Source organism: Zalophus californianus, chromosome 8, assembly GCF_009762305.2.
Source record: "Zalophus californianus isolate mZalCal1 chromosome 8, mZalCal1.pri.v2, whole genome shotgun sequence".
Lineage (NCBI taxonomy): Eukaryota > Metazoa > Chordata > Mammalia > Carnivora > Otariidae > Zalophus > Zalophus californianus.
Genome location: NC_045602.1, coordinates 94,986,749 through 95,012,819, shown reverse-complemented (window position 1 = coordinate 95,012,819; position 26,071 = coordinate 94,986,749). Strand labels below are relative to the sequence as shown.

The window sequence follows — 26,071 nt, the reverse complement described above, 5'->3', positions numbered from 1 at the left end:
CCAGACCTGAAATTAAGAGTCAGATGCTCAACTGCCTGAACCACCCAGGTGCCCCACAAATTTAATTTTCTCATTAATACACCTATGAGCCAAAATAGCCAATGAACTCCCAGTTCACCTCCTGTGGTTTAGCCATGTTACCCATGTTTAGAATCTGGGTTTCAGCATGATGCCCATATAAGACACGGGCTAGAGAACATGTAACACAAGCTATAAAACAATCACAAAACTGATAATGCTTCTGCAGACTGAGGGAGCATTAGTCTCATGGAGAAGCTTCTGTCAAAGGATTCTTTTGAAGCCAGGTATCAAAGGAGGGCAGCTGTGGCCTGCTTGTTGAGATTCCCGGGTTGAGCCTTGTGGTTTAGTTATGAAGGGCATTCTAGTCATAGACATCATATGTGCAGGAAATCCTATGCCCAATTTCTCACCTTCTAGATATTTCCTAAGCTTGATTTTTTTTTTTTTCCCTCCACCAGATCTTCCTGGTTCGTAAATCCACCAAAATGCAGAAGAAAGTTCTCTCCCTTCGCCTGCCCTGTGAACTTGGAGCCCCACTCAAGGAATTTGCCATAAAGGAAAGCACGTACAGTAAGTGGTCACTGGATGGTGAAGTCCTGGTCGACAGGAGGGCCTCTGGTCACCCGAGCAAGTGGAAGTGGACAGAGCTTGCCCTTCGAGACAGACAGACATGAAGCTGAGTCCTGGCACTGTTACTTCTCCACTCAGTGACTGGGCAGGTAGCCTACCCTAGGAGCCTTGGTTTTCTTATCAGGACAATGGGGTGATCGCAGCATCAGGGAGCTGTTAACAGTTTAATTAAACAACCTGTGTGTGCAAAGCGTGCAGCCCACTGCTTGGCACATGGCAGGTTGGCTTTCTTGTCCCCTTCCCAGTTAAGTAGAGCATGGATTTGGTTCCTAGATTTGCTGATGACTAACCCACAGGACAAGCCACAGCGATTGGGCCTTTTTATGGGATGTCATGCGAAAGCATGTGTCTGCACATCTTTGTAAATTACCCTTGAGCAGACGTGTTCCCTCCAGACAATCACTGTTCAGTCGTCTATGAGATGCAGCTCATCAGAGGCAGAATCCAGCCCTCTGAAAAAAATCAACCAGTGGAAGTTTTGAAGGGAGAGTGGTGGCTTTGGTTTTCTTCCGCTATTCGGCAATCCCTGAAAACATGAAGTCTCGGGAGGCCACGTTTTAAATATAAAAGGGGACACAGTGCTGGTGTACTGGCAACCTCCAGCAAAGGATCCGTAGTGTCTCTGTGCCCCAAAGGGGAAGGCTTCATTGACAACACAGGTTAGCAAGCTGAGGCAGAAGAGGTGAGTTTGGAAGCCCGGCGACTCTCTCAATAGCAAGACGAAGACCAGAATGTTCGCTTGCTTCCCGATTTCCACCTAAGCAAGCCTCAGTCCTTGCATTTGAAGAAAACGAAGGTCCTGAGGTCAGTTTAATGGCAAGGAAGGGATTATACTTAGCCCGGAGTTCATAGTCTCCCTGAACCAAATGGCCTTCACAGAGTCTAGAGGAGACATTTCCAGCAGAAGTAAAACATGCCAGCCTCTTTGTGGCCAGCCTCAGGTTTAGCTGTCAACCTGTGCCTTGAGGTGTGTTTCCTCCAGGCTCTGCAAGGTCACTGATGCCCAGAAAACCTCCACGAGCAGTCAGTGACCCTGGTACATGGCTTATACCAGTGTATTTGCATGAGGAGGTAATCACAAGATAGATTGCAAACCCACCATTCCAAAGACAGTGGATCAAATTTTAAGTGAGGGAAGGCAATGCTGAGGTGGCTTTTGGAAGTTGGCTAGCCAAGAAGTGATAGATCTAAGTGGTTTTTACATCCCTTCTAATATCCAAAGTGAAGCATGATAAGTTAGCCTGGAAGCCCCCTCTTTGTCCCCCTACAGTAAGTACAGTTAGTGTTTATACTTTAAAACCTTCTTGGTGTTCATCTCAGATTCCTCCCAGCTAAAGATTTTTCCTCTCGATTGTGTCAAGACTTATCAATTCCCTCTTCCTATCCAGGGGACTTACAGTGGCTGAAAAAGCTGGTCTGAGCAAAACATTCCTTTGTAACTGGTTACCACAGATCTTGGTGCAGCCATGCTAGCCCCTTCCTGGCCGGGGCCTGGCTTCTCTATGAACGGAGGTAGATTGAGAAAGGAAGGGCTTGCTAGGAAAACAGATATTTTGTCACAACATCTGGACAGTATGGTTTAATAATAAAGAACAGCTCATACTTGTATGGACTGCTTTCACATGAATTACTCAATTTTTAATTGTATTGTATTGTATTGTATTGTGTTTTTTTAGGTAATAAACAGATTTTACTTGCATAACTGGTATTATGACAATCAAGTCTGTAAGACTAGAGGCAAAAGGAACTGCACATGAGTACTATACTGTGGTTATAAAAGTGGCTTCCCACAGGGGGACAGGTTAACAGTTCTGACGCCACTATACATGTATACTGGCTTTACGAAGTAAATGGTGGCATTTGGGGGGAGCCATGTTTCTCCCTTTTGGAGGCGGAGGTTACACATAAACAAGAGCAGGAGACTAGAATGATCCACATGGTAAGGATTAGTGTTGGATCATTGGTAAGAACCCAGGTTTCTCTTGATATTGATACAGGTGGTTACATACAGGGAATATTTGTAGTTGGATGTATTTACACAGGTTACTATACACTCATATATTTGGTCTGTCAGCTGAGAGAATAACACCTAAAAGAAGCAATACCCCAGTAGGAACCAGCACACCTAATGCCCAGATCTTGGTGTTTGCTTATTTGTTTACTTTTATTTATTTATTTATTTTATTTTTTACTTAAATTTGACTTGGTTAACATACACTGCAATATTGGTTTCTGGAGTAGAACTCAGTGACTTATCACCTACATACAATTACTTCATTTTTTTAAAATTTCAGTTCCCACTCCTACTCTTCTGGAAGAGAGGGAAAGTACTATTCTTGTCCATTGTACAGATGAGAAAACCAAGGCTCAGAGAGGTTAACCTACCCCACATTGGCTTCCTCCTACTCAACTCATTAAATCATGGTGCACGTGTATGTTTCTGTTTCTGTCTGCCTGTCATGGTGCATGTGTAGAGGGATAGGTGCGTTTGTGGGTGCTATGGAGATACTAAATAAGCAAACTAAGACAACATACGCAAATAACAAGCAACACGAATGAGGATGTGGAGTGTTATAAGAAGGAGAAAAATGCATTTGATTGAGGAACAGAGGAAATCTTCACAAAGCTGAGGCTATTTGGAATGTTTTTGGAAGGATGACTGCCTGAGTGGCATTTTGGCCGACACGACGTGAGGAGTGGTTGGCAAATACATAAGTATCTGAAGTCAAACCACTCGCTGTCCTGCCATTTGGAAGATGTGCAAGATGGCTCACCATCTTGCCAGCACATGGTCGCTGGGAAGCTTGTGCACTTGGTGGTGGTGGTGGTGGGTGGGGGCGCTTGAAGTAAATGGGGTTTGGAATCTTCCCTACTGAATTTATCCCAAAGCTAATTTCCTGGAACCTTGTGTTTTCCTCCAAGCTTTGTACTCCTTTTGCCTTGTGTCTTAACCGGAGGTGGCCTGTTTTGGAAGAGAAGAATGTGACCCAGTAGGTCCACCCAAGGAGGGTCAAGGGCAGTGGGGGCTTTGGTGTTTCCCCAGCACTGTTGTATGCTCATGGCCTCTCACGCTGACCTGAGTGGCCCCTTGTCCCCTGCCCAACTTTGCATTTGAATTTTTTTTTTTAAGATTTTATTTATTTGACAGAGAGAGACACAGCGAGAGAGGGAACACCAACAAGGGGAGTGGGAGAGGGAGAAGCAGGCTCCCCACCAAGCAGGGAGCCCGATGCGGAGCTCAATCCCAGGACCCTGGGATCATGACCTGAGCCGAAGGCAGACACTTAACCAACTGAGCCACCCAGGTGCCCCATGTGTTTGGAATTTTTCTAGAAAAGATAGTTGTGCAATTTGAGCCCATGCTGGTCTGTTTACCAAGCACTGGAGCCTGTGCTCCGAATGAGTCAGGGCCTGAACTTTTAGGCCATGGACTCTCTACTGGCCTGTTTCTGGTGACACACATCCTCCCCACAGCTGGTTCTGATAAGCCACACAGTAGTTGGTTTGAGAGCACAGAGATGGTCCTACATACGCAGCAGACAACACCAGAGGGCCTTTCCTTTCCCAGAACAATGCTCCGGGACACTCAGCTCTTTTCTGAAATCTCTCTTTTGCAGCCTTTTCCCTGGAAGGCTCGGGAATCAGTTTTGCGGATTTATTCCGGCTCATTGCTTTCTACTGCATCAGCAGGTAAGACTCTTCACCTCTTAATGATTTCAAGCATCTGCTTGGTGCATACAGTATAAACAGCCCTGGGGTTTCTTGATGAAAGCAGTGCAGAGGGTTCTGGGAGGCTTGCTGCCTATGAGATGTCCCTAGAAGGGCTGGCGGATTGGCTACTGAATTAAAACAATCACCAAGTCCCCTCTGCCAGGCTTAAGATCAGAATACTACCCTGGCCCCTCCGAATTAACATGCCCATGTCTTCAAGCTGTTCCTATGGTTCCTTTCACCTGGACCTGTCAAGCAGGGGACATACACACACATGTACACATACACGCACACACATAAAGGGCCCCACAATGAAGACCTCTAACATTTAAAGGTCCCTGCTAATGTTTCTGAAAACTCTCCAGGGGATGCAGTTCATGCTAGAAATATGGGCTCCATAAACCAGCCCATAAACCTTACATCACTGTCCTACGGGCCCACTTGGTGCTTATGCCCTTTTTGTAACTAAAGCAACTGTGTTAAACTACAAGTAGTTCAGCCCCAGATCACCATGTTAGTAAGTGTGGGGAGGCTGTGAGTTGTTGAAGGCTCTCCCCGTTTCTTTCCTTTCTAGCCATCATAGTTTGTCAAATGGAGGGTTCATTTGGTGATTCAGAATCCATAGTCTTCATCTGCAGAGGCTGACGTTGCCTCCATGTAGGTCTGCAGGGCTCAGTTGGCCCCCTTGGCTTCTCTGTGTGCCTGTTGCAGCCGATGGAGTGCAGACAGGCATGCATTCCGGGGTTGTTTCCAAAGGTCCTGTCTCCTAGCCATCCCAGTCTGAAGTGGAGAAGCTTGTTTGGGGTTCCTTTCCTTTATATTAATTTAAGGGTCAAGTTAGTTCTCAAAGACGGAGTTAGACATTTGTTGTACCTGTTGGGCTAGGCCCTCCCAGGGGCAGGCACTGAGCTGTTGATCCCTAGACGTCACCAGGCTGGCAAAGCCACACAGTCAATGGCCTGAGGGTGGGGAGGCACTTTCAGTGGGGGCATCCGGTGCTGAGTACCAGGAGGAAGAAACCAAGGGGCTTCATCTAGAGTTGGACCCAGTGGGCAAGAGCCCTTGGCCTATGTGAGGATGAGTATTGGCTGCTCAAAGAGAACAAAAAGCCAGTACAGAAGCCCCCGCCGGCCCCAGGAATCTACACCTGGTCTGGTTTGAGGCCAACCAGTTCCCGAAAGTGAATTTCAACACTAACATGTTGATCAGAGGTGAAGTTGGCCAATGCTTACTCTTCAGAGTTGGCTTGTTGACTGTCCTGTTGTTGCGAAAAATTGTTACGCCTATAAAGCAGTATTTGGCAGCAGCACCCAAAAGATACCATCTCTCCCCTCAGTATTCATAAGACGCTGGTATACCTGCTGTCCATGGCTGTTTGATGGCTGAAGGAGGTAAAGCACAAGAAAGCCTTCTCTACACTACAAAGCATGATACCAATATAAGGTGCTGATGGAAAAATCCCCACGTTGACATTTTGTGATCAGAGAGCCCTAAGATTCATTTTCCTATTTTTTTCCCTCAAAATGCAAAAGTTCATCATGTTTTTGCTTCTCCTCTAATGCTTTATATTACTCGTTTACCTAAGGCAATGTTCTTAGGCATCAGTACTTGATTTGACCCAGTCTGACCACAATATTTTTGAAATGTTCTAGTTGGTTACTGGTCCGTAAATGTATTCACAGAGAAAAAGTGGTTGGGTTGTCAGCCCTGGTGTCCCCGGAATGCATATGCAGAGGTGCACTAGGCTAGAGAATTCATGAATCAGTCAGCATGTGGCTTACCACATCAGGAAGTTACATGAAGAGTCGGGCTGAGGACACAAATGAGATGCAAACATTGGCCATGAATGCCTGGTCACTCCCTGTCAGTCGGCATCCTCAGTTTCATGGAGAGTGCCGCCTCGCAAACTTTTCTGCACACTAGAATCACCTGGAATCTTGTTAGAATGCGGATTCCGATTTAGGGTCTGGGGCAGCATCTGAGAGTCTGCTTTTCCAACAATCTCCCAGGTCATGAGGCCAATGCTACTGGTCCTACAATTACACTTTGAGTAGCAAAGGGCTAGAGGAAATAATAATTCTTTTTTTTTTAAAGATTTTATTTATTTATTTGACAGAGATAGAGAGAGAGAGCACAAGCAGGCAGAGAGGCAGGCAGAGGGAGAGGGAGAAGCAGGCTCTCCACCAAGCAGGGAGCCCGATGCGGGACTCAATCCCGGGACTCCAGGATCATGACCTGAGCCGAAGGCAGTCGCTTAACCAACTGAACCACCCAGGCACCCGAAATAATAATTCTTAATTATTAGTGATTAAGTATAATGATAATTTCAGGGGCTTTCTTTATAAGTGCTAGGTCCCATATATACACTATTTCTAATCCTCGTGGCAACCCTGGAAGACACCGTGGCTCAGAGAGTGGGGCACTTGCCCACGATCATTCAGTTAATACGTGGCAGATACTGGATTTAAACCCAGGCCTGCCTTGATGCTAGACCTCATATCTTGCCACTGTACAGCGCCCCTCCATGGACCAATGTACCTGGGTTCCTGGCCCCACTTAATTCCACATGAGCTCTGTGAGTGGGTGCAGGGACCTCCACATTTATGCTATCCTACGCTCCTGGTCCATGGAATGGGGGACATCAGAACTTCTTCCCAGGGGCCTGTGTGGGTCCAACGTGAGGTACAGTGCTTGGTGCAATAGTAGGTGCTCACTAGTTAGTCTCCTCTCCCTTAGAAACATGACATTAGAGCAAAGGTTCATAAGTAAATTATGTGTGTCCTAAAACTTGAGTGAAACATTTATACCTAAGTTGGCTTTATTTTGTCTGCTACGTAGGTTTTAGAATCTGGGCTCCTTTCTTTAACAGGATAAAATAAGAGGGAAGCGACTGTGTGTGTGTGTGTGTGTGTGTGTGTGTGTGTGTGTGTGTATGTGTGTGTGTGAGGAGATGGTATGTTTTACCCTTAGCTAGTGCAGTGGAAGAGGACTCGTGCGCAACATCTAATTTTCCTGTAGATCAAAGTCAAAAACCACCCATTAGTGAAATACAGGTATGGTTTCCTGTCATACGTGCCCTTAAGAAAAAACAAAACCAGCCATGTGATGTTTAGGCTCCGGGTACTGCATTAGGCAAGGTAAAGCTTAAAATAAACATAGGTTGGTTTTGTCATATGTGGCTTTCCCCCCAATTGTCTAAAGAAAGAAGATTTTAATTAAGTTTGTACAGCCATAGAAACATATATTTATATGATGCTTTGGCGTTACAAAGTTCTGCTTCCCATTAATCTTCCTTTAAGACTGTAATCTGAGTCATTGCCTCTCCCGGCTCGGGCAGCAGCTATTACAAACACTGCCATCCCTTGAGGCTCCGCCTGCTTCATCCAGAACAGATGCAAGTGGACAAGAAGAAGGAAGTGCTCACACCATTTGGAGGCAGACGAAAGGGTCCCTGGAAACGGGGTGACCCAGGTTTGACAACTCAGGAAAGAGCTGCCTCCTGACTGCCAACTCTTAGTATTTATGTGAGCAGTATATTAGAGGCCATGCGACAAATTACATGGTATTCATGTTTTGCTCTTTTCATTGACCTTAGTAATTTGTTATTCATTGTCAACAACTTCAGGGGTTCCAGAATTCTCTGGTCATCTAGATTTAATCTGATTCAGTTTAGAATGTTGCTTAATCTTACTGTAAACAATGAGTTATTTGGGATAGTTATTCTCTTCTGTGGAAATTTTCACAGCATCTTGTGTAGACAAAATACAGGCAAAAGCTCTACATTTTGTCCCTCACTTACTCCGCCTCAGCTATGATGGCCTCCTTGCTGTTCTTCATATATGCCAGACCCTCTCACACCCCAGGGCCTTTGCACCTGCTGCTCCCGCTGCCTAGAAAGTTCTTTCTTTCATGGTTTACCCCCTGGCCCCCTTTAGAACTTCAGTCAAATGCTACCTGCTCATGAGGTCTTCTCTGGCCAATTCTCAGTTGAATACTCTTTGTTATTCCCCCTTTGCATGTTTTTTTAAAATCTGTGGCACACATCCCCTTCTTGTGTATTCTATAAACTGCATATTCATTCATTGTCTTTTGGTATCCACTGGAGTGAAACTCCATGCAGGCAGGCAGGGTATTTTGTCTGTTCGTTCTCAGCACCTGGATGATGTCGAATGAAGGAATGAATTCCTTTTTTTTTTAAGATTTATTTATTTATTTGAGAAAGAGAGAGCATGAGCAGGGGGAGAGGCAGAAGGAGAGGGAGAGAGGGACCTCAAGCAGACTCCCCACTGAGCACAGAGCCTGACGCAGGGCTCGATCCTAGGACCCTGAGATTGTGACCTGAGCCAAAACCAAGAGTTGGCTACTTAACTGACTGAGCCACCCAGGCGCCCCTGAGTTCTTTTTTTGTAAGACCAGTACCACCACTGAAAAAATAATTTCTTTTTGGATAAGTCACCATTGTTATTGCATATTCATTCATGCATTTATTCAAAACATGCTTTCTCCCTGTTGGTATCAGGCAAGGCCTTGTGTGAGCCCTGAGGAGTGGGGAATCACCAATGTTTATCCCTCGTATATTAAAATGAGCAGATGTTTGTTAGGTCTGCTTTTGCCCTTCCGGAGAAAGCAGGAGGTCATGGTCCATGCACTTACTGGTGATGACACTCTTCGCTGGCCGTGGAAGGACACTGGTGGCAGCTCCGCTCAGCTCCTTCCTGTTGGGCCTTTTGGTCTGTCATGGTGGGTGCATGTGTTTGCTGGTGCACACATGGTCCCATGCTGCTTGGGGGCAGGGTTGTTGCATGAAGTCCTTTCCATTTGCCTCCCTACTCAGCATGGTGCAGGGGCAGCAGCGACAACATCGCCGGGGAGTGTGGCACAAATGCCGATGTCCAGCCTCACCCAGACCTCCTGAATCAGAGAGCGCAGGAAAACAAGACTCCCAGGGATTCGTGTGCACATTACAGATAGAGAAGCACTACCTTAAAACAAGAGGAAGTTTTGTCTCCAACACACAAAGCACAACGCATGGGCTCTAGCTGGAAGGTGTCAAAGTAAAACCAACAGATAGTGGTGAACCTCCCGTGTGTAAGGAAGTGAGATCATAAATCTTGGTTTAGGATTACACAGTTCTACTCAATGAGTTGGGGCCCAGTGTTCAGAACATGCAGCAAATGAGTACATAATGTTTTATGTGTATGTGTGTAAGATCCACCAACATAGGGATTCTGATATTAATGCTAGATATATTTCATCTACCCCGGGAAGGAAATTTGGTCCTTGCTACAGATACCAAAACCAGTCAAGCCTATCTCTCAGGCTGTCCCGAGTGTGTTCCTAGAGTCAAGAATAGTAATCCTGCGGTCCTGTCCCCAGTAAAGACAAGGCCTGGTTAGGTAGGATGTAGTGTCTCCTTAGGACATTTCAGCTGAAGCTAAAACATCTCCTTAGGATATTTCAGTTGAAACTAAAACATCTCCAGGATGGATACACAAACAAGAGATAGAAACAAGACATATAATTACAAATATTCTCTCTTTTGAAAAATCAGGGACGTTCTGCCGTTTACCTTGAAGTTGCCTTATGCCATTTCAACAGCCAAGACTGAGGCTCGGCTTGAAGAACTAGCCCAGCTGGGACTAAGTAAGTGGGTGCCCCTGCCCAGGTCTCTCCTGAAATGAATCTATGGAGCAGAGTCAGTGTTTGGCTGGCTGGTGATATACTGTTCCATCAAAAAATAGTCCCCAACTCCGTGACAAAACGTGGCCTGTAGGTCCATAAGGTCCCTGAATCACACCTGCTGAGAGTCTTTTTTTCTAAGTCAAATATTGAACTGACTCTCAGAGGCAAGCCCTCCGTTTGCCCGGGTCACTCCCACATCTCCCCAGTGACTCCCGTCAGGTTTAAGCTACCCTAAACGTCCAAGTCCTAACGGAACACAAACTTCTGTAATGGGTCATGTCTTTCTTTCCTTTCTGTGGCATCCTACTGGGGAAGGGGGTGCTTGGCAGAAAGGGAAATAGCGCAGCACATCTCACATGCACAAGTTTTGTTCTGCAAGAACACACGGACATTGACAGTACTTCTGTGCTTTGGGGAATTTGACCGTGCAGGCATCTCAAGTAAACATCTGTCTCACTTCCTCTCTTGTTCAATTTCAGTCCTGGTGTCCTGGGTCATGTCCCCTATGCTGCCGCCCATCCTCGCTCTGGCCAGCTGGGCACTGGCTTCCCCCTCCTGCCCCTTTGCCAACACCCCTAAACGCAGCATCATGCTTCTGGACAGTGGTTGACAATGGACCGGAACATACAGTTCACCCAATTTCACTTCCTTGTGCTATTGCCATGAAGAATCTTTGTGGGTTTAACTTTGGTGGGGGGAGCTTCCCCCTAGATTGAAAGGGGAGATTCTCTTAAGATTTTTAGGGCTTCAGTCTTCCAAAAGAATTACAACCAGGCCATAGCATTGGAATGAAATTTGAGATGCTGAAATGCAAGTACCAGGGCTCCTAGGACCTATGAGACGCCTGGAGGTAGATTCAGACTCCCTTCTCAAACTTAAGATTGCTTCAAAAGAATTGCTACATGCGTCTGAGGCCTGTCTGATGGGCAATTAGGTAGCGGGATTGGGAAACTGATTCCTGGTAAAAATACCAGGGTAGGATAAATGTCCGTGCTGAAAAGTTTCACCATCTCTTGCAGTGGAGTTTCAGACACCTTTGGAGAGAGTTTAAGACATTTCTTGAATTTAAGTGACTATAACCAACTAGATCACAGGCCTCTTGAAGACCTGCTCCAGGTCTGTTTTTGATGCTGATCTCCACCCACAGAAACTCCTGGTTCTGTGGTCAGTGGGCAGTGCCTACTTCATGCCGGGGCTGAAGGACTGAAGTGTCATGGTCAGTGCTTGTGTCCTGCAAAGAGAAATGCTAAATACCTTGTTCTCGTGGCCACTGACCAGAAGCAAATGAGGTCTAATTAATATATACTCAATTTGTAATTGTCCGTGTACACATTATTCATTTTGTGAAGAGACAGCACTTTCTACAACTCTGTTCTTCATTTATTTGTCCTTCCAACAAATGTTTCTGGAGGATCTGCTCTGTGACACGCTCCACACCAAGGAGTCAAAAGTTAACAGTGTCCATCTCTCTCCTCCCCCCCCACCCAGGTCTGTAATCCATATGGGAGAAACAGGCACATGGGAGATAAATGTACTGAACCTTATAAAGTCTGGGAGTAGTGGCAGTAAAAGCCTAAGATGGACCCAAAGGTGGTGGGAGCCATTTCACCCAGACCTTACAGTTGGGCAAGAGAGATGCATATGTAGCAAGCCAGTGTGTAATTTTAAATTTTCTAGTAGCCCCATTAAAGAAAATTAAAAAGACAGATGAAATTAATTTTTATAATTTATTTTATTTAATGTAATAGATCTGAAATATTTCGACATAGAAGGAATATTTTTAAAAGTACAAATACAATAAAAGCAATATTTTAAAGGCATTAACGAGATATTTTACATTCTTTTTTTTCATCCTAAGTGTTGAAATCCAGTATGTATTTTATCCTTACAGCACATCTCATAAATTTTCATCAGAAACACATGACCTTCATTTAGATTTCATTAAATTTACAGTTGAAAAACTGCATTCACATAACATACCCTAGTTCCAAAACTACTTAAAAGTTTGCCAGTAATCAAACGGCACATCTGTTCTTAAATTTAATTGATCGACATGAAGCGAAATTTAAAATTGAATGCCTCTGTCACAATGGCTGGATTTCCAGCGCTCAGTGGCTCTCGAGTTGGACAGCGCAGAGCCAGAGAGAAGGAAAGGAAGGGCGAGAGGAAGCAGGTGACACTATCAGGCATGTTTACCACACAGCGAGGACAGGACAAGGGCTTCTCCCAGTCCCAGCCTCCCTGCTGTCCCCTATGATCAGCCATTCTGGGCCCATAGGAAAGAAACACATTTTAGGCAAACACAACAAGGCAAAGCTGTAGCGAGAGAATAAACCTAATCCAACTGGAAATCACAACAGATGACGTTTATCACCATCACTGTCTCCCACAACTTGCGTGGAAACCTGAGCCTCGTATGTGGGTGACATAGGGCCGTAGCTGCGTAAGCAATGTGCACTGCTCCAAAGACTGTTGAGTGGGTGTTGCCATAGTAAGGAGGTCTCAGATTTAGGGAGTATGGGCAGCTAACCACTACGATAAATGATTGAACTTGCACTTAGCGTTTGCATAAGTCTGCTGTCCTTTTTTTCTGCTGATGGGTTCCATGAGTGTATTTTTCCTCCTTTTGGGATTTTAATGCTGAACGCGTGAAACCCCAAGCGGGTTGTGTAACATCCCCCAGGCCCAGCTGCTGGTCCGGCCCATTAAAGGGGAACTGCCAGGTCCTCTGGAAGGGACCTCCAGGAGAAGTGGCTTGGAAAGAGTGGCTTGCTTTTCGAGTAAGCTCAGTTTTTGTAAAGCAAGTCGGGGAGCCCCATGGCCTTTTCCAGGCTTATTCTGTAACAGTTCCAGTCCTTTCCTCACCTGTGCAAAGCCTGGGCTGGCTTTGTATGTTGGCCAAGCCGCTTCTCAAGGGCTTTGAAGGTGAAAAGCCCCTGGAGCCTTTCTGTGAGCCCACAGCTGGGCCTGGCAGCACTTCTACCCTTTCCAGTAAGGGAATGCAGTTAAAGCAAAAAAGAAAAGAGGAAAAAAAAAACAAAACATCCAAGTGTGGCGCCTCCCCCTTCAAAGACGTGTGTTGTCATGCAAGTGTGCTTTTTTTTAATTTGTGAAGGAATGGCCCGAGAGTACTGTATTTACATTCTTGTGTTCACTGATAATGACTTTCAGATTTTTGGAGCTCTCCAGCTGACAACAAACCCCCAAACCCTCCACCTCCCCATAGGCCTCTCTCCTCAGACGGTGTTTGTCCTGCCTCTCGTCAGCTCTGCCTTATAAATGGAGTGCATTCTATAAAAACCAGGACGCCTTCGGAGCTGGAGTGCAGCCAGACCAATGGAGCCCTGTGTTTTATTAATCCTCTTTTCTTGAAAGTGCACAGCCAGGACCTCGGTGGAGGCCTGAAACGGCCCTGCACAAGGACTCCCAACGCGAATGGCACCGAGAGGCCTCGGTCCCCCCCACCCAGGCCCCCGCCACCCGCTATTAATAGTGTCCACACAAGCCCGCAGCTGTCCAGGACTGAAACCCAGGCGAGCATGCCAGAAACAGTCAACCATAACAAACATGGGAACGTAGCTCAGCTTGGAACGAAACCAACCCCCATCCCTCCACCCCGGCTGAAGAAGCAGGCTTCTTTTCTCGAAGCGGAAGGCAGCGCAAAGACGTTGCCCGGCGGCCGGCCGTATCCCGGCCGGGAGCTGCAGCCGGAGGCGCCGGGGCCGGGCACAGCTGGCAGGCCAGGTGGGGCCCCGCCTGCCGAGGCCCCGGGGGATTGCACAAGGGCTGCCGGCCCCGAACCCCGGGCCCCGTGGCGTGGAGGCAGACAGAGGCTGAGCGACATGAGCATTTCCACTTCCTCCTCCGACTCGCTGGAGTTCGACCGCAGCATGCCCCTGTTTGGCTACGAGGCGGACACCAACAGCAGCCTGGAGGACTGCGAGGAAGAGAGCGACCAGGAGACCATGGCCCCCCCCATCAAGTCCAAAAAGAAGAGGAACAGCTCCTTCGTGCTACCCAAGCTGGTCAAGTCCCAGCTGCGCAAGATGAGCGGGGTGTTCAGCTCCTTCCTGACCCCCGAGAAGCGGATGGTCAGGCGGATCGCGGAGCTGTCCCGGGACAAGTGCACCTATTTCGGCTGCCTGGTGCAGGACTACGTGAGCTTTTTGCAGGAGAACAAGGAGTGCCACGTGTCCAGCACCGACATGCTGCAGACCATCCGGCAGTTCATGACCCAGGTGAAGAACTATTTGGCTCAGAGCTCAGAGCTGGACCCCCCCATCGAGTCGCTGATCCCCGAAGACCAAATCGGTAAGTCCTCGCGTGGCTTTTTTTTTTTTTTTTTTTAAACAGAGAGTCCCGTCACCTCGTAGCACAGTGCATCCCGTGGCAGTTCTCTTGGCTGAAGTTTTCTCGAGTTCAAAACAACAGCACACTCTATGCCCTCCACCCATTGGCAGGGCATGGTAGCTTCTGAAAGCAGCGCTCACCTTAGATGTGACTCGCTGGCTGTAAGCCAGGCTTGCTGCAAGTGTTTCGGGGAGCTACGGATGGGAACCCCAGAATGGTTCTGCTCAGGGGTAGAGTTTGCCTTCTGAGGGTCGGGTGGCCCCCCTGATTTTGGGCTGTGTGTGTGACACAGCCGTGGTGTGTTTCCTCAAAGTGGCTCTGCAGCCAGAGCCTGAGTAGAAAGGTATTTGTGTTGTCTTCTGGGAGGGTGTTTTCCTCTGCTTCGTTGGGAAGGACACTTTCCACTGAGGGATCGTGTGCGTTCATAAGAGAGCAGCCATCAGGGGTGTGCCGCTGGATGGGTTTCCATAGTGACCACAAATGTGTGACAAGTGACAGCTCAGTAACCACAACAGACCCACATCTGGAAGCCCCCTGGGACCACCATCCTGTCACCCTTCTACCAAAAGGGTAAACACCCTGCTGGCTTCTGAAGCCGCAGAATTCCTTAAACAACAGGGTTTTGGATTAAGGGGAAAAAAAAGGAAAAAAAGACAAGACAAGTTTATTTTGTGTATCTTTCAAATAAGTAACATATTTGGAGGTCACGTGAAAGGTGTTTTCTCCAAAGTCAAGAGGAAATATTTTCTTTATAACCTCATCGAAGGGCTGAATTGTTAATAGTTACTTTGGCCAAGGAAAATTTGAATTTGGCAAGGCATCCTTTTTTCCAGGGCAAAGAGTGTTGCAAGGATTTTTTTTTTAATTTCAGAAGGTTGACTCTAAAAGGCTAATTTCAGAGACTTCATTCACTGTGCAGCCACAGCTGAAAGAGCTAGCAAATATTTCCAGGCAGTTCCTAAAGCTAAACCCAGATTTCTTCTTTCTGATTGGGTCTGTTTGTTGAAAGTAGTAAACAGTATGTGGTAGAGTGGTCTCTCTCTCTCTCTCTCTCTCCCCCTCCCTCCCTTCCTCTCTTTCTCTCTCTCCCTCTCTGTCTCTGTCTCTTTCTCCTTTAAGTAAGTTTCAGCAGCTCTTTGATTTTTCTCACAAAGGAATCAAAGCCTTGTTTGTTTTCTCGAGGTTTGACGGGGCGGGGTTAGAGCCGGGTGTTGCTGAGGAGAGCCACGGGAAGGAATGTTCCCTTGTGGTGTGCTTGGAACTGAGAAAGGTTTCTAGGGGCAGGCGGAATAGTTACCCAGGCCATCCTGCGCCCCGTCCCACCAGAGTCCGCCTCTCAGGGGAGACCAGCTCACATGCCATATTCACAGGGACACTGAACCGGTGGAAGAAGCTTCCTCTGGGGGAGCCCAGTGTGGGGAGCCAGGCGGGAGCTGATGTCAGCACCGAGCTATGTGGCCACAGCGCCAACCAGCCCACAAGAGACAAGGCTCCCGAGGGAACAAGGGCCTTCCCTTCCTTCCCTGCTGAGACTGTAAGCACCAACCAGAGTGCTGTTCCCCAGGAGAGGCTCTTCTGCCAGCTTCTTTGAAGAGTGCAAAGGGCTCATTTTCTCCAAAAACAAACATACACTTTGCTGCTCTGGAAGGATGTGGCTTTTAATTTAAAATCTAAGGTATGTAGAACGTGCCCCCTTTATACTAAGGTCATGACAAGAAGGGACTTTGACATCTCTGGAGCCTCTCATATGAGCCAGGGTTCTGGCCAGGTGATGTCAGCGGGGCCTGGCCTCACCCCTGTGAAGCAGGCATGGCCATCCCCTGTGGGGTGGAGAAGCAGGGCTTTGCCAGGTGGAGCCGTTTGTCCCCAGGCCACACCAGCTAGTCACTAGCAGGTGCAGCATTTGGAAGAGGAGGCTCACCCCTTGTTGAGGCAGCTCAGACTACAATTCTGTATGGAGGTGTGGGTGTGGCCAACTAAGCATTGCCCCACTTTTTTTATTGGCTTGTTTGTTTTGTTTTTTTTTTAAACTTTTGCATGAAAGTAGGCACCTCATCACATGTTGCCTCCCCCATGAAAGCATCGTTCTGTGTTGAAAGTACAGTGAATGTGCTGGGCTTTTGAAATTAAGAGGAAGGTGAACCAGAGCAGAGGTCAACCTGAGAAACTCAACACTTGCCCAAATGGAGAGAAAGAGGTGACCCTAATGATCAGAAAACTGATCCCCTTCAATGTGTAAGTCACTCGGTTAGCACTCCAACAAAAAACTGAACTTAGTCTAATTGTCTGTGTTTTACATATTCATGAGTGAAGTGCTCACTGGTTTACTATAGACTGGTTAATACAGTCACTCCTTTGAGCCCCATAACCAACTCAAGGTTGGTACATTTATGTAGATAGAGTTCATGTTTTGCAAATTCAAGAACAGAGGCCAAAATATGAAAAGTGACTTGTAGAGGGTTTCACTGCTGATAAGTAGGGGAGCTTGGATTCAACCCAGATCTTTTCTCAGTTGTTTGTATGGTCTTACCATATCTCACTTCCTTGGAGGAAGTAATTTACTTTTAATGGATTCACTCTGAATGGATTCACTTTGAACGCCATCTCCGGAATACCAAGGCTTAAGTTGGTTCTGAACAGGTGTCTACTAATGCTCCTAAGGCTTTTTCAAGAATGCCAGTCTAGTCCTATCCTCCTTTCCCACAACTTCTGAAGGTGATAGCTCCAAACCAAGAGGTGGGAACTTAAATTTAAAGCCTGCATTTACAGAATGTCCATCCTGAAATCAAGGAAGATGGAGGGGGCATTTCACTGGCTTAACCCATGTAGAATTAGAGCTGTCATTCATATGTGGAAAATGACTGCATGAGTGCATACATGTCTACATTTAGTATCTGGAAATGGTGCTAGTCTGTCTTCTTCAGAGAGTGGTTCTTCAGTTGTCTAGAGAAAAGCCAATGAGAACACCAAGCAGCTCTCACTCACTGCCACCTTATACTCTTGTCGCAGCCCTTTCGGTCAGCACTTTCTAGGTGAGTGTAAAATGATAAATAGCCAGTCTCGAAAATAAAAAAAAAAAAAAAAACTACCACCCTAAATGGTTGTGTCCTAGTATGGAGAATTTACATTCTGTTTAGACTACCCTTTAAAGCACTGTCAGGAAGCTCTGACATTTCAAGGTCTTGAAAATAAATAAATATTAGTTGATTGACATCAGCTTCACTCTCCTGGTTGGAGAAGGAAGCCAATGGGGATAAGACATGCTGAGTTCCCGGGTGAGTCAAGCCCCCTGTTCCTTCCAGGGCCACATATTGTTTCCCTTCTGGAGAGCTCTCCACTCACCCTCATTCCCCCGTACCCCACAAAGTGGTACAAGAAAGGACAAACAGATGCTTTAACGAAAACCGTACACACTTTCAAGTGCTACGCGAAAGTCCGGGGATCAGTAACTTCATCGACAGTGAGGTATACTCATGACTGGTGTGTCCTACCCTGTAAAGTAGAGACAGGGTGTGACATTGCTCATTATTCTATCATAGATGTGTTCCTCTTTGGTGAGCTTGCCCATCATACCACTCTTGCTTCAGTCTTTTGCAACCAATGGGAGAGATTAGTTCAAAATTTCTGATCATGAAATCTCCACTCTGCAGAACTTGTTGCATTTTTGTGGTCAGTGTTTTGATTTTATTCAAGCAAAATAATTTTTATTTCTGATCTGACGTTAATCTTGGGAAATCCCTCTGTTTTCAAGGTTTGTTTCAAGAAAAACAAAATTTCTCCAACTCCAAAAATTTTAGTCATCCCAAATTTTCTATTTCATTCAAACTGCCCACCACGGACTGTGAGCAACCATTTTAAAAAGCCAAGTGTTTGTATTCCTAAAAGTCAATAGCAAAAAAAGCAAGACAATAGTGTTCTGCTTGATTTAATTGCTATGTACTAAAACTTGTACTTTCTCTGAAGAACATTTTAATCATGTAAAAGAAAAGGTATCTTTAAAGTCAGTTCATATTCATGTGAGTTTTGTTTTTTTTTAATAGAGAACAGTACTGAAAAGTGGTTAGACATCAGAGAGCATAGCATGAATAAGAAAGGGGGCTTGAAGTGACTCCCTCCGGAGTTAAGCAATTACAACTACTTTGCTTCCTCAAGCTTCAATATCTGGTGTGACTTGTTATTAATTTTTATTTCACAGTTTGGTTCAAGCCCTTGAGTAATTATCTGCTCTTTTTTAGATTAAGGATCATTCTGAGAGATGTGACCAGAGCGGCATATTGGTGCCAAGATGAGATTAGAACCTTGAATCTGACTTCTGATCTAGACCATGTGACCATAATAACTGCAAGGAGCGAATGGCCTTGTACAGTTAGCAAAGGGGAAAGAGAGGAGAAAGATTGACCTCTTGCAAGACATAAAAAGAATGCCTACATTAGTTTTGAAAATTAGTTTAAATAGAAGACCCCAGCAGGAAGCACTTCTTTTTTTCCCATGGGGCATCATTTGTTGTACAGTTTTTGCCTGGGACATCAAAAATTGGTTTAATTATATCAACTAAAAGAAGGTCACAACCCTGGAGCTAAGGATCTCTGTTAGAAGTCCCCGACTCCATGATATTCTGTGCAAGGAAATGGGTAGCTCAGTAATTCAGAGAAAGAGAGCCTTTGCTAACAAGGTGGGAACTGGGATGGCATCACAAAATAAGGCTCATGGAGATGTCTGTGCTAGAGTGTTTTCTGACTACATCCTGAGAATCTTCCATCTCAAGAGAGAGATCAGCACCTGCTGGGCAAGAAACCTCACCAGGCAAAAGAGGAATCTTACAGCGATTGAGAGCATGAGCAAGGGGCCACTTGAAAGGCTATGTTGATTGAAATGGAGGCATTTGAATCTTTAAGAGTTGGACATGTTTTCCGCTACTCTACTCCCACCAACAGAATGGCCCCGATTGGCTGTCTTACCTGTAGATGGGGCCTTCACCATCCGGGGACCCACCCACAGGCTTGCCTTGCTCCCCCAGTCTGTCTACAGGCCAGGGCAGGAAAACCCCCGACCTTACCTCTGACGGACAATGTCCACTTTGGAGATCCTCACTTACTGGCCAGGCTCGGGGGCTTCTTTTAGAAACCAGGAGTCATAGCCCGCCCCTCTGTCAAATCCAAGAGTATGTATTAAATGCATACTGTGTTTTTAATAGAAGCAAGTGAAAGCCCCCATAATCCCTCACTGGTGTGTGGTTCTTGATGGTTTATGGAGCAATTTTATGCATAGAAGCCCCTTAAATCCCCTTAATGCCTTGGAGGGGTCCCCTTATCTTCATTTTTAGAGCTGAGGAAAGGAAAGCTTAGCGAGGTCAAGCCTGGGTGCAAATGGGACTGAACCAAATCATGTAGTGGCTTTTTCACACCACGTGGGGCGGCTACACTGCCTTTCTGGGCCATTTTATGAGGAGGGGGAAGACTGTGGTGGCGAAGTCACCATACCAGAGGGGGCCTGCTCTCCACAAGACTTATCATCGTTGTTGTTACCCTGACTCACCAAGTTCTGCTCTGTAAAATGCCCGCTCTTCCCTCCACCCCCTCCATATTCTGTTCTGCAGAAGCAGGACACTAAGCACTGCCCACAGCCAAGGGATGAGGCTAGAATTCAGTTCTGCCTCCAAGACCAGAGTAGCTACATAAATTATTTTGAATTTTTCTGTAAGGAAGGTTGGGCTCTTCTCCGCTGCTTTGTTTTGTTTTTAATATTTATTTATTTATTTGAGAGAGAGAGAGAGAGCAGGGGTAAAGGGAGACGGAAAGGGAGAAGGAATCTCCAGCACAATCTCCACTGTACACGGAGCCTGACGTTGGGCTTGATCCCAGGACCCTGACATCATGACCTGAGCCCAAACCAAGAGTTGGATGCTTAGCCAATTGAGCCACCCAGGTGCCCCCTCCACTGCTTTGGTTTTTACTGGCCTTTTACTAGAAGGTCCTGAAACCAGTCTGATGGATTTTATACATAAACTATGATGTGAATATAACCTATACTTTCCATAATGCCTTTCCTCGAAGCCCACCAAAATGAACAAAAATACGAGTGAATCACCATGCAGTGCTTGCCATCTTTATTTTGGTGGGGTCTTCCTTTAAATGATAAAGCGCCCTGTGTTATTTATGGGCTGAAGCATGCATTGCTCACAAAATGTAAAGCAAACCAGGTTACAGGACATCCCTGCGGGGTGACAGGAGACTGCAGGGATTGGGTGACTGCCCCACACTCGGGGGATGGCTTCATTGCCAGAGTCACGCTTCCCGGGGGTAAGGAGAGGAAACATAATTTTCATGAAGCCACCCAAAGGAAGCGTTTTCAGTTCAATTCAGAAGTCACTTCTGGAGCCCATGCTACCTGTGGGCCTCTAGCTAGGGACTGCAGCTGGCTCATGTGAGCACCCCCAGGTCTGTGTTCAGAGGAGAGAGGTCTAGTTTGCTCTATGCCATGGCAGAGGTCACAGAGAACACCAGGGGCCCAGGGAGTAGGGAGGAGGCGGACAGACAAGGCTGCATGGGAATCCATGTTGGGAAAAGCAAGGAGCCCACCAGCCACAGGGAACAGCATATGGAAAGGTGCAGAGGCACAGAGGGGTCGCAGTGCTGTTGCCTTCAGTGAGAACATGGGTTGCTTCTTCACGAGGATAGGGAGCAAAGAAGGGAGGGCAAAGCAGGGGTGTACCCCCAGAAGCTGAGTCTTTAGGGTGGTTGAAAGCATTTTAGAAAATCACTCCAGGCAGGGTAAGAGTCGAACTCTTTAACAATCTCTGTAGCCCAGGTACCAACCAATCAAATCAGACACTGGCCATAAACATCTGCAGGCCAGGAGGCCAGGGTATGGAGTAGACAGACACAGAGTAGGAACAGCAGTGTGACCCCGGCCTTCCCAATTAGTAGACCAAAAGCCGTCAGCGATGAACCAAAGCAACCCTTCATCTCTCGTCCCAAGTGGGGCTGGGGGCTCTCCACCTCTCAGGTGGAAAGACACACCACTGCCTAAGGCGCTCAGCTCGTCTGGGAGTCTGAGCTATTAGGCGGGGACAGAATGAGGCTGTGACAAAACACTGGCAAGTTCCGGGCGGGAAAACCCAGAGGGCCAGACTGCAGATCTGCTGCCTTTGTACCTGTGGGTGGGAGGGGCTGAGGAGGAGTAAGAGGGCACGAGGGAGAAAGATACACAGGAAGCCAGGCTTAATTTTCAATTAATTTATCAAAGCACTTTCAGTTCCCGCTTCCAACCAAGTAAACCACAGTTAACACAGAAGAAAACAAAACCAAACAGGCCTGAATCATTAAACCTGGAGTCCCTATCCCAAGGTATGCACCCCACACTCAAAAGGAACAGAGGGGGCCAGTGATTCTTGCCTGTTGACCAGGCGACAGGTGCATAGGAAGTGCTCACCCTGTGGGATCTCACCCGATCCTCTCAGCAATCCCACTGGGAAGCTGTGAGTGATCCCATTTTATAGATGAGGAAGCTGAGGCCTGGAAAGGTCATCTTCTCCCCTCAAGGTCACAAAGTAGAAAACGGCTCATGTGGACTTCACATGTAACCCAAGAGCCGCTTGAACACCAGGTGGTCTGCTTTTTAGGAGAGGTTGGTACAGAGGAGTAGCAAAGTTCTGTTGTGGCTGCCTGGGTGTCCCATCCCAGCTCTGCTAAGACAGGATGGATAAATTACTCAGCTGTAAGGCAGGAGTGTCTGGTGGTTCAGAGTACATGCTCAGGCAGGACTGTTGGGTTTGGAGTCCTAGCTCTGCTGCCGATGATCTGTGTGTGCTTGGTCATGTGTCTTAACATATCTGTGCCTCTGTTTCTTCATACATAACGTGAACTAGACACATTGTGCCTGCCCCGCCCTGGATACTCACTTACTTGTTTGATTTCCAACTGGCAGTGCCTAAGACATGTTACCTGACACTTTCTCATGCCCCCAGAGCTCTTGTCCAGGGCAGATGGAATGGCTGAGAGATGAATGCCCTCTCCACTCTCCCGGAGCCTGAAAGGGAACAGGTGTATAAATACCTCAGCTGCCTCCCCTCTGAGTCATGCTCTACACTGTGTCTTGGACTTCCCACGGGGTTGAGCTGGTTGAGCTCCAGCTGCCCCCAGTAATAACTGGCTTAATAGAGCACGCAACGTTGGCTGCCTTCTTTCCCATCCCACTCCCCTCATCTGCTTCCGGTGCTTCCCAGGCTCACCTCCCAAATGAACTACTCACACTTGAGTCCCTGTCTCAAGGTTGGCTTCTGGGAGAACCCAAGCTAAAACAAATAGGGATTATGTACTCATTTCAGCTGAAGAGTGATTTAAATCCTAAATCTGTGTAAAGTGCGTAACAGTACTTGCAACACACCGACACCCAGTCAATGTCAGTTCTAATCCTTAATCCAATTAAGCAGTCAAAGGAAGATAGGTTAGTGCATAAAAGAAAATACCCAGCTCGTTTCACTGTTCTTGTACAGAGCCCATCATGCTGTCTTGACTTGTTGGCCCCAGTGACAGGCTTGCGGCCAGTCTACCACCCTGGGAGCATCATTTGACTTCTAAGCTGCTTGTGCACCTGCACAATGAGGATGGCCCTGGGGTCCACCTCCCACCGCTGACATGAGGGTTAACATACAGGGGGGTCATACGTAGAACCCCCTCGGATGACCCCCCTTGGAACAAGAACTGTTCAGAGGAAGCTCAATACATTGTAGCGATTATACAAGTGTAACTTCACCATTTGAAATTTCGAACAGTAGCTTCGATTTCTGTCACTTTCCTTTAAAAAAAAAAAATAATAATAACCAGAATGCCAGAACTCAAATAAACCGAGAGGCCATGTGACCTCATCTTTTATCTTTGTCAACTAACTTTAGGTTGCCGCCTGTACATTTTGGACATTATGTCGCTTAGATTTTTCGTACTGTTAGAATCTCCCAGAGAATGCCATTTATTATTTTGTTTTGTTTGGGCCATCATTCAGGGTGCTAGTTCCTTCTCACTTTCTGTGGGCAATGAGATGGCAGGTCAGAAGTTCAAGGCAATGACAGAGAGGTGAACTGACTTGGCCAAAGCTGCTTAGAAAGATAGAGCCGGGCTGGCTGCCAGGCCTCCTGTTCCTAGTGTTCTTTCAAAGACACGCGCCTGGACTTCACCTTAACCTCCCGGGCTCTCACTTCCCCCTAGGCAGCAGTGGATAAGCAGAAAGTACTCAAGCTGATGCATGAGCCAGTCTTGTGATGCTTCCCTGTCTGAACTCCGACCTTCTTTGGTATCTGTGCTGTCGGTCAGAGTGAAGCAACAGAGACAGGGCTTCTGTCTTCCATTCCTGATAAGGAGTGACCACAGCACCAGAGGCCAACACATCGTACACTTCCTATACATTATTATATTGGGGCTCATTAAGCCAAGGAGCATCTAAGCCTCTACCATGCTCTTTACCATTTCCCCCTCTCGCATGAGCCTTGGGAACAATTGATAGGATTTATCTAAATATTTTCGGAAAATTCGCTTCATTTTATTTTGGTCATTCAGCTAACGTTTGGTTTCGAAAATTCAAAACACTGTATTTCAAACAGTTCTCTAGTATTTTCTTGTCCTTTGTATGTTTGTTTGTTTGTGGATAAATGCAATTGACAGGACCAGATTTCTTGGGTTCGAATCCTGGCTTGCCTTCTTGCGAGCTGTGTGGTATTGATCTCCCCGGGTTTGTTCCCTCATCTAGAAAATGAAACAGAATAGTCCTCCCCCCATGGGGTTTCTTTGAGTATTTGAAGAGTCGGTGTATATAAGGTGTCTAGAATAGTACCATTGTTCTCACAGTTCAAAAGATTTTGTTTTCTTGGATTTTAAGCAACTGCAGATAGTAGAAAACAACAGGTAGTAGTAACTTACAAGAAATGTGACTGATCTGTTCTTTTCTTTTTTTTTTTTTTTCTTTCCTGGGCTAGTCCACATTCTGAAAGATTTTCTGTTCCTTTTGTTTCCCCAAATCATTTTTCCCTCTTGCTTTTTGAGTAGAATCTGTTTTTCCTATTGGAGAGAACCAGGTGGGTTCCAAATCCCTGTTATTTGAACTTTATTTTTTCTATTCTTTGTACCTATTAAGGATTTTAGGAGGGCAGGGTTTAGGAGTAAAGTCCTAGAAAAGAATGCAAAGAGACCAGCCTTATTTCTAAATTATGATCTTTAAAAAGTATACTTAAGGGGCGCCTGGGTGGCTCAGTTGGTTAAGCGACTGCCTTCGGCTCAGGTCATGATCCTGGAGTCCCGGGATCGAGTCCCGCGTCGGGCTCCCTGATCAGCAGGGAGTCTGCTTCTCCCTCTGACCCTCTTCCCTCTCATGCTCTCTACCTCTCATTCTCTCTCTCTCAAATAAACTCCCCGCTGAGCAGGGAGCCCGATGCGGGACTCGATCCCGGGACTCCAGGATCATGACCTGAGCTGAAGGCAGTTGCTTAACCAACTGAGCCACCCAGGCGCCCAATAAATAAAACCTTTAAAAAAAATTAACACTGGTCTTTTTTTTTTCGTTTTTGATTTTAAGAGAATGGGCACTTGGCAATGGATCTCAGGTTTTAACCATCCTAACAAAAGATTTCCACAGCATCATTCCTGAGAGTGGGAGTCTATGGCACAAAGACCAGTGTCCTTCCCTGGTGGCAAAGATGAGTTGCACGAGGGTCTCTGGCTCACTGGTAATGGGCTTTGTGCCCTTGTCCCCGGGGAACAGCACAGAACCTTGTATAGATAGATGATTCATGTCAACACTCTGGCTCAGAGATGACCAGGCTCACCCTGAGGTTAAAAGTTGCCCTTGGGATTCAAGGTAAAAATCTCAAGCTGGTCTCCAGTTGTTCTCTGTTGGTTTGATTCCTAAAACGTTCAAATCTTAACTGCTCAGCTTGACAGATTTCACATATGAGCACACACAGGTAGCCTCCACCCAGATCCAGACATAGAACCTCTCCATCTCCCCAGAAAGATCCTCCCACAGCCTCATGTATTCCTAGGGGTGACTGCCATCCTGACTTCTGTCATCATAGATTCAGTTGTGCCTGCTTTTGAATTTTATTATATAAATGAAATGCTAAAGGAGATACTCTTTTATGTCTGGCTTTTTTCACACAGCATTGTATCTCTGAGATTCATCCAGTTGCATCAGAAGCAGCAGTGTGCTCTTTTCCAGGGAATGAATCTTCCATTGTCTGAATTCCATTTTCTGAATTCCATTCTACGAATATATCCTTCTCTCCATTCCACTGGGATAGTAGGCCTTTGGATGGCTTCCAGTTTGGGGTGATTATGAATCACGCCGCTATCCATGTTCATGTACTTTTGCCCCCCCTTGGTGACCTCATTCTAACAGGGTAGTGGTCACTTATAACCATGAATGGGGCTTGTGTGACCTTTAGATAGAGAGGAATAAACAGGCAAATGTTTTTAAAGCACCTTGACCTTGAGAATTAAGAGATCATTTACTTTGGAAAGCAATGTGATTGTTTAAAATAGTTGTGCAGCCTCAAGCAAGCCATTAGATGTCTCCAAATCTCTGCCCCCTCATTTGTAAAATAATATTAGTATTTTGCAAAAGTAAGAGTTGTTGTAAGAATTAGATGAGCTAATAAGTAAAGCACTTATAGCCTAGCCCAACTGAAAGC

The 26,071-nt window shown here is 46.4% G+C and overlaps 1 protein-coding gene across 13 annotated transcripts in view; it reads left to right on the top strand.

Annotated features, from left to right (window-relative positions):
* Positions 1 to 26,071, top strand: part of RIN2 (Ras and Rab interactor 2) — a 239,755-nt gene that overhangs the window by 201,065 nt on the left and 12,619 nt on the right. For 12 of the 13 annotated variants that reach the window (XM_027621517.1, XM_027621520.1, XM_027621519.1 and 9 more), the window contains 4 exons: positions 480 to 591; positions 4,269 to 4,341; positions 9,914 to 10,005; positions 13,216 to 14,355. In XM_027621517.1, coding sequence (XP_027477318.1) covers positions 480 to 591; positions 4,269 to 4,341; positions 9,914 to 10,005; positions 13,216 to 14,355 — 1,417 coding nt within the window. The remainder of the gene's footprint in view (positions 1 to 479; positions 592 to 4,268; positions 4,342 to 9,913; positions 10,006 to 13,215; positions 14,356 to 26,071) is intronic. The other variant, XM_027621524.1, reaches the window with a different exon arrangement.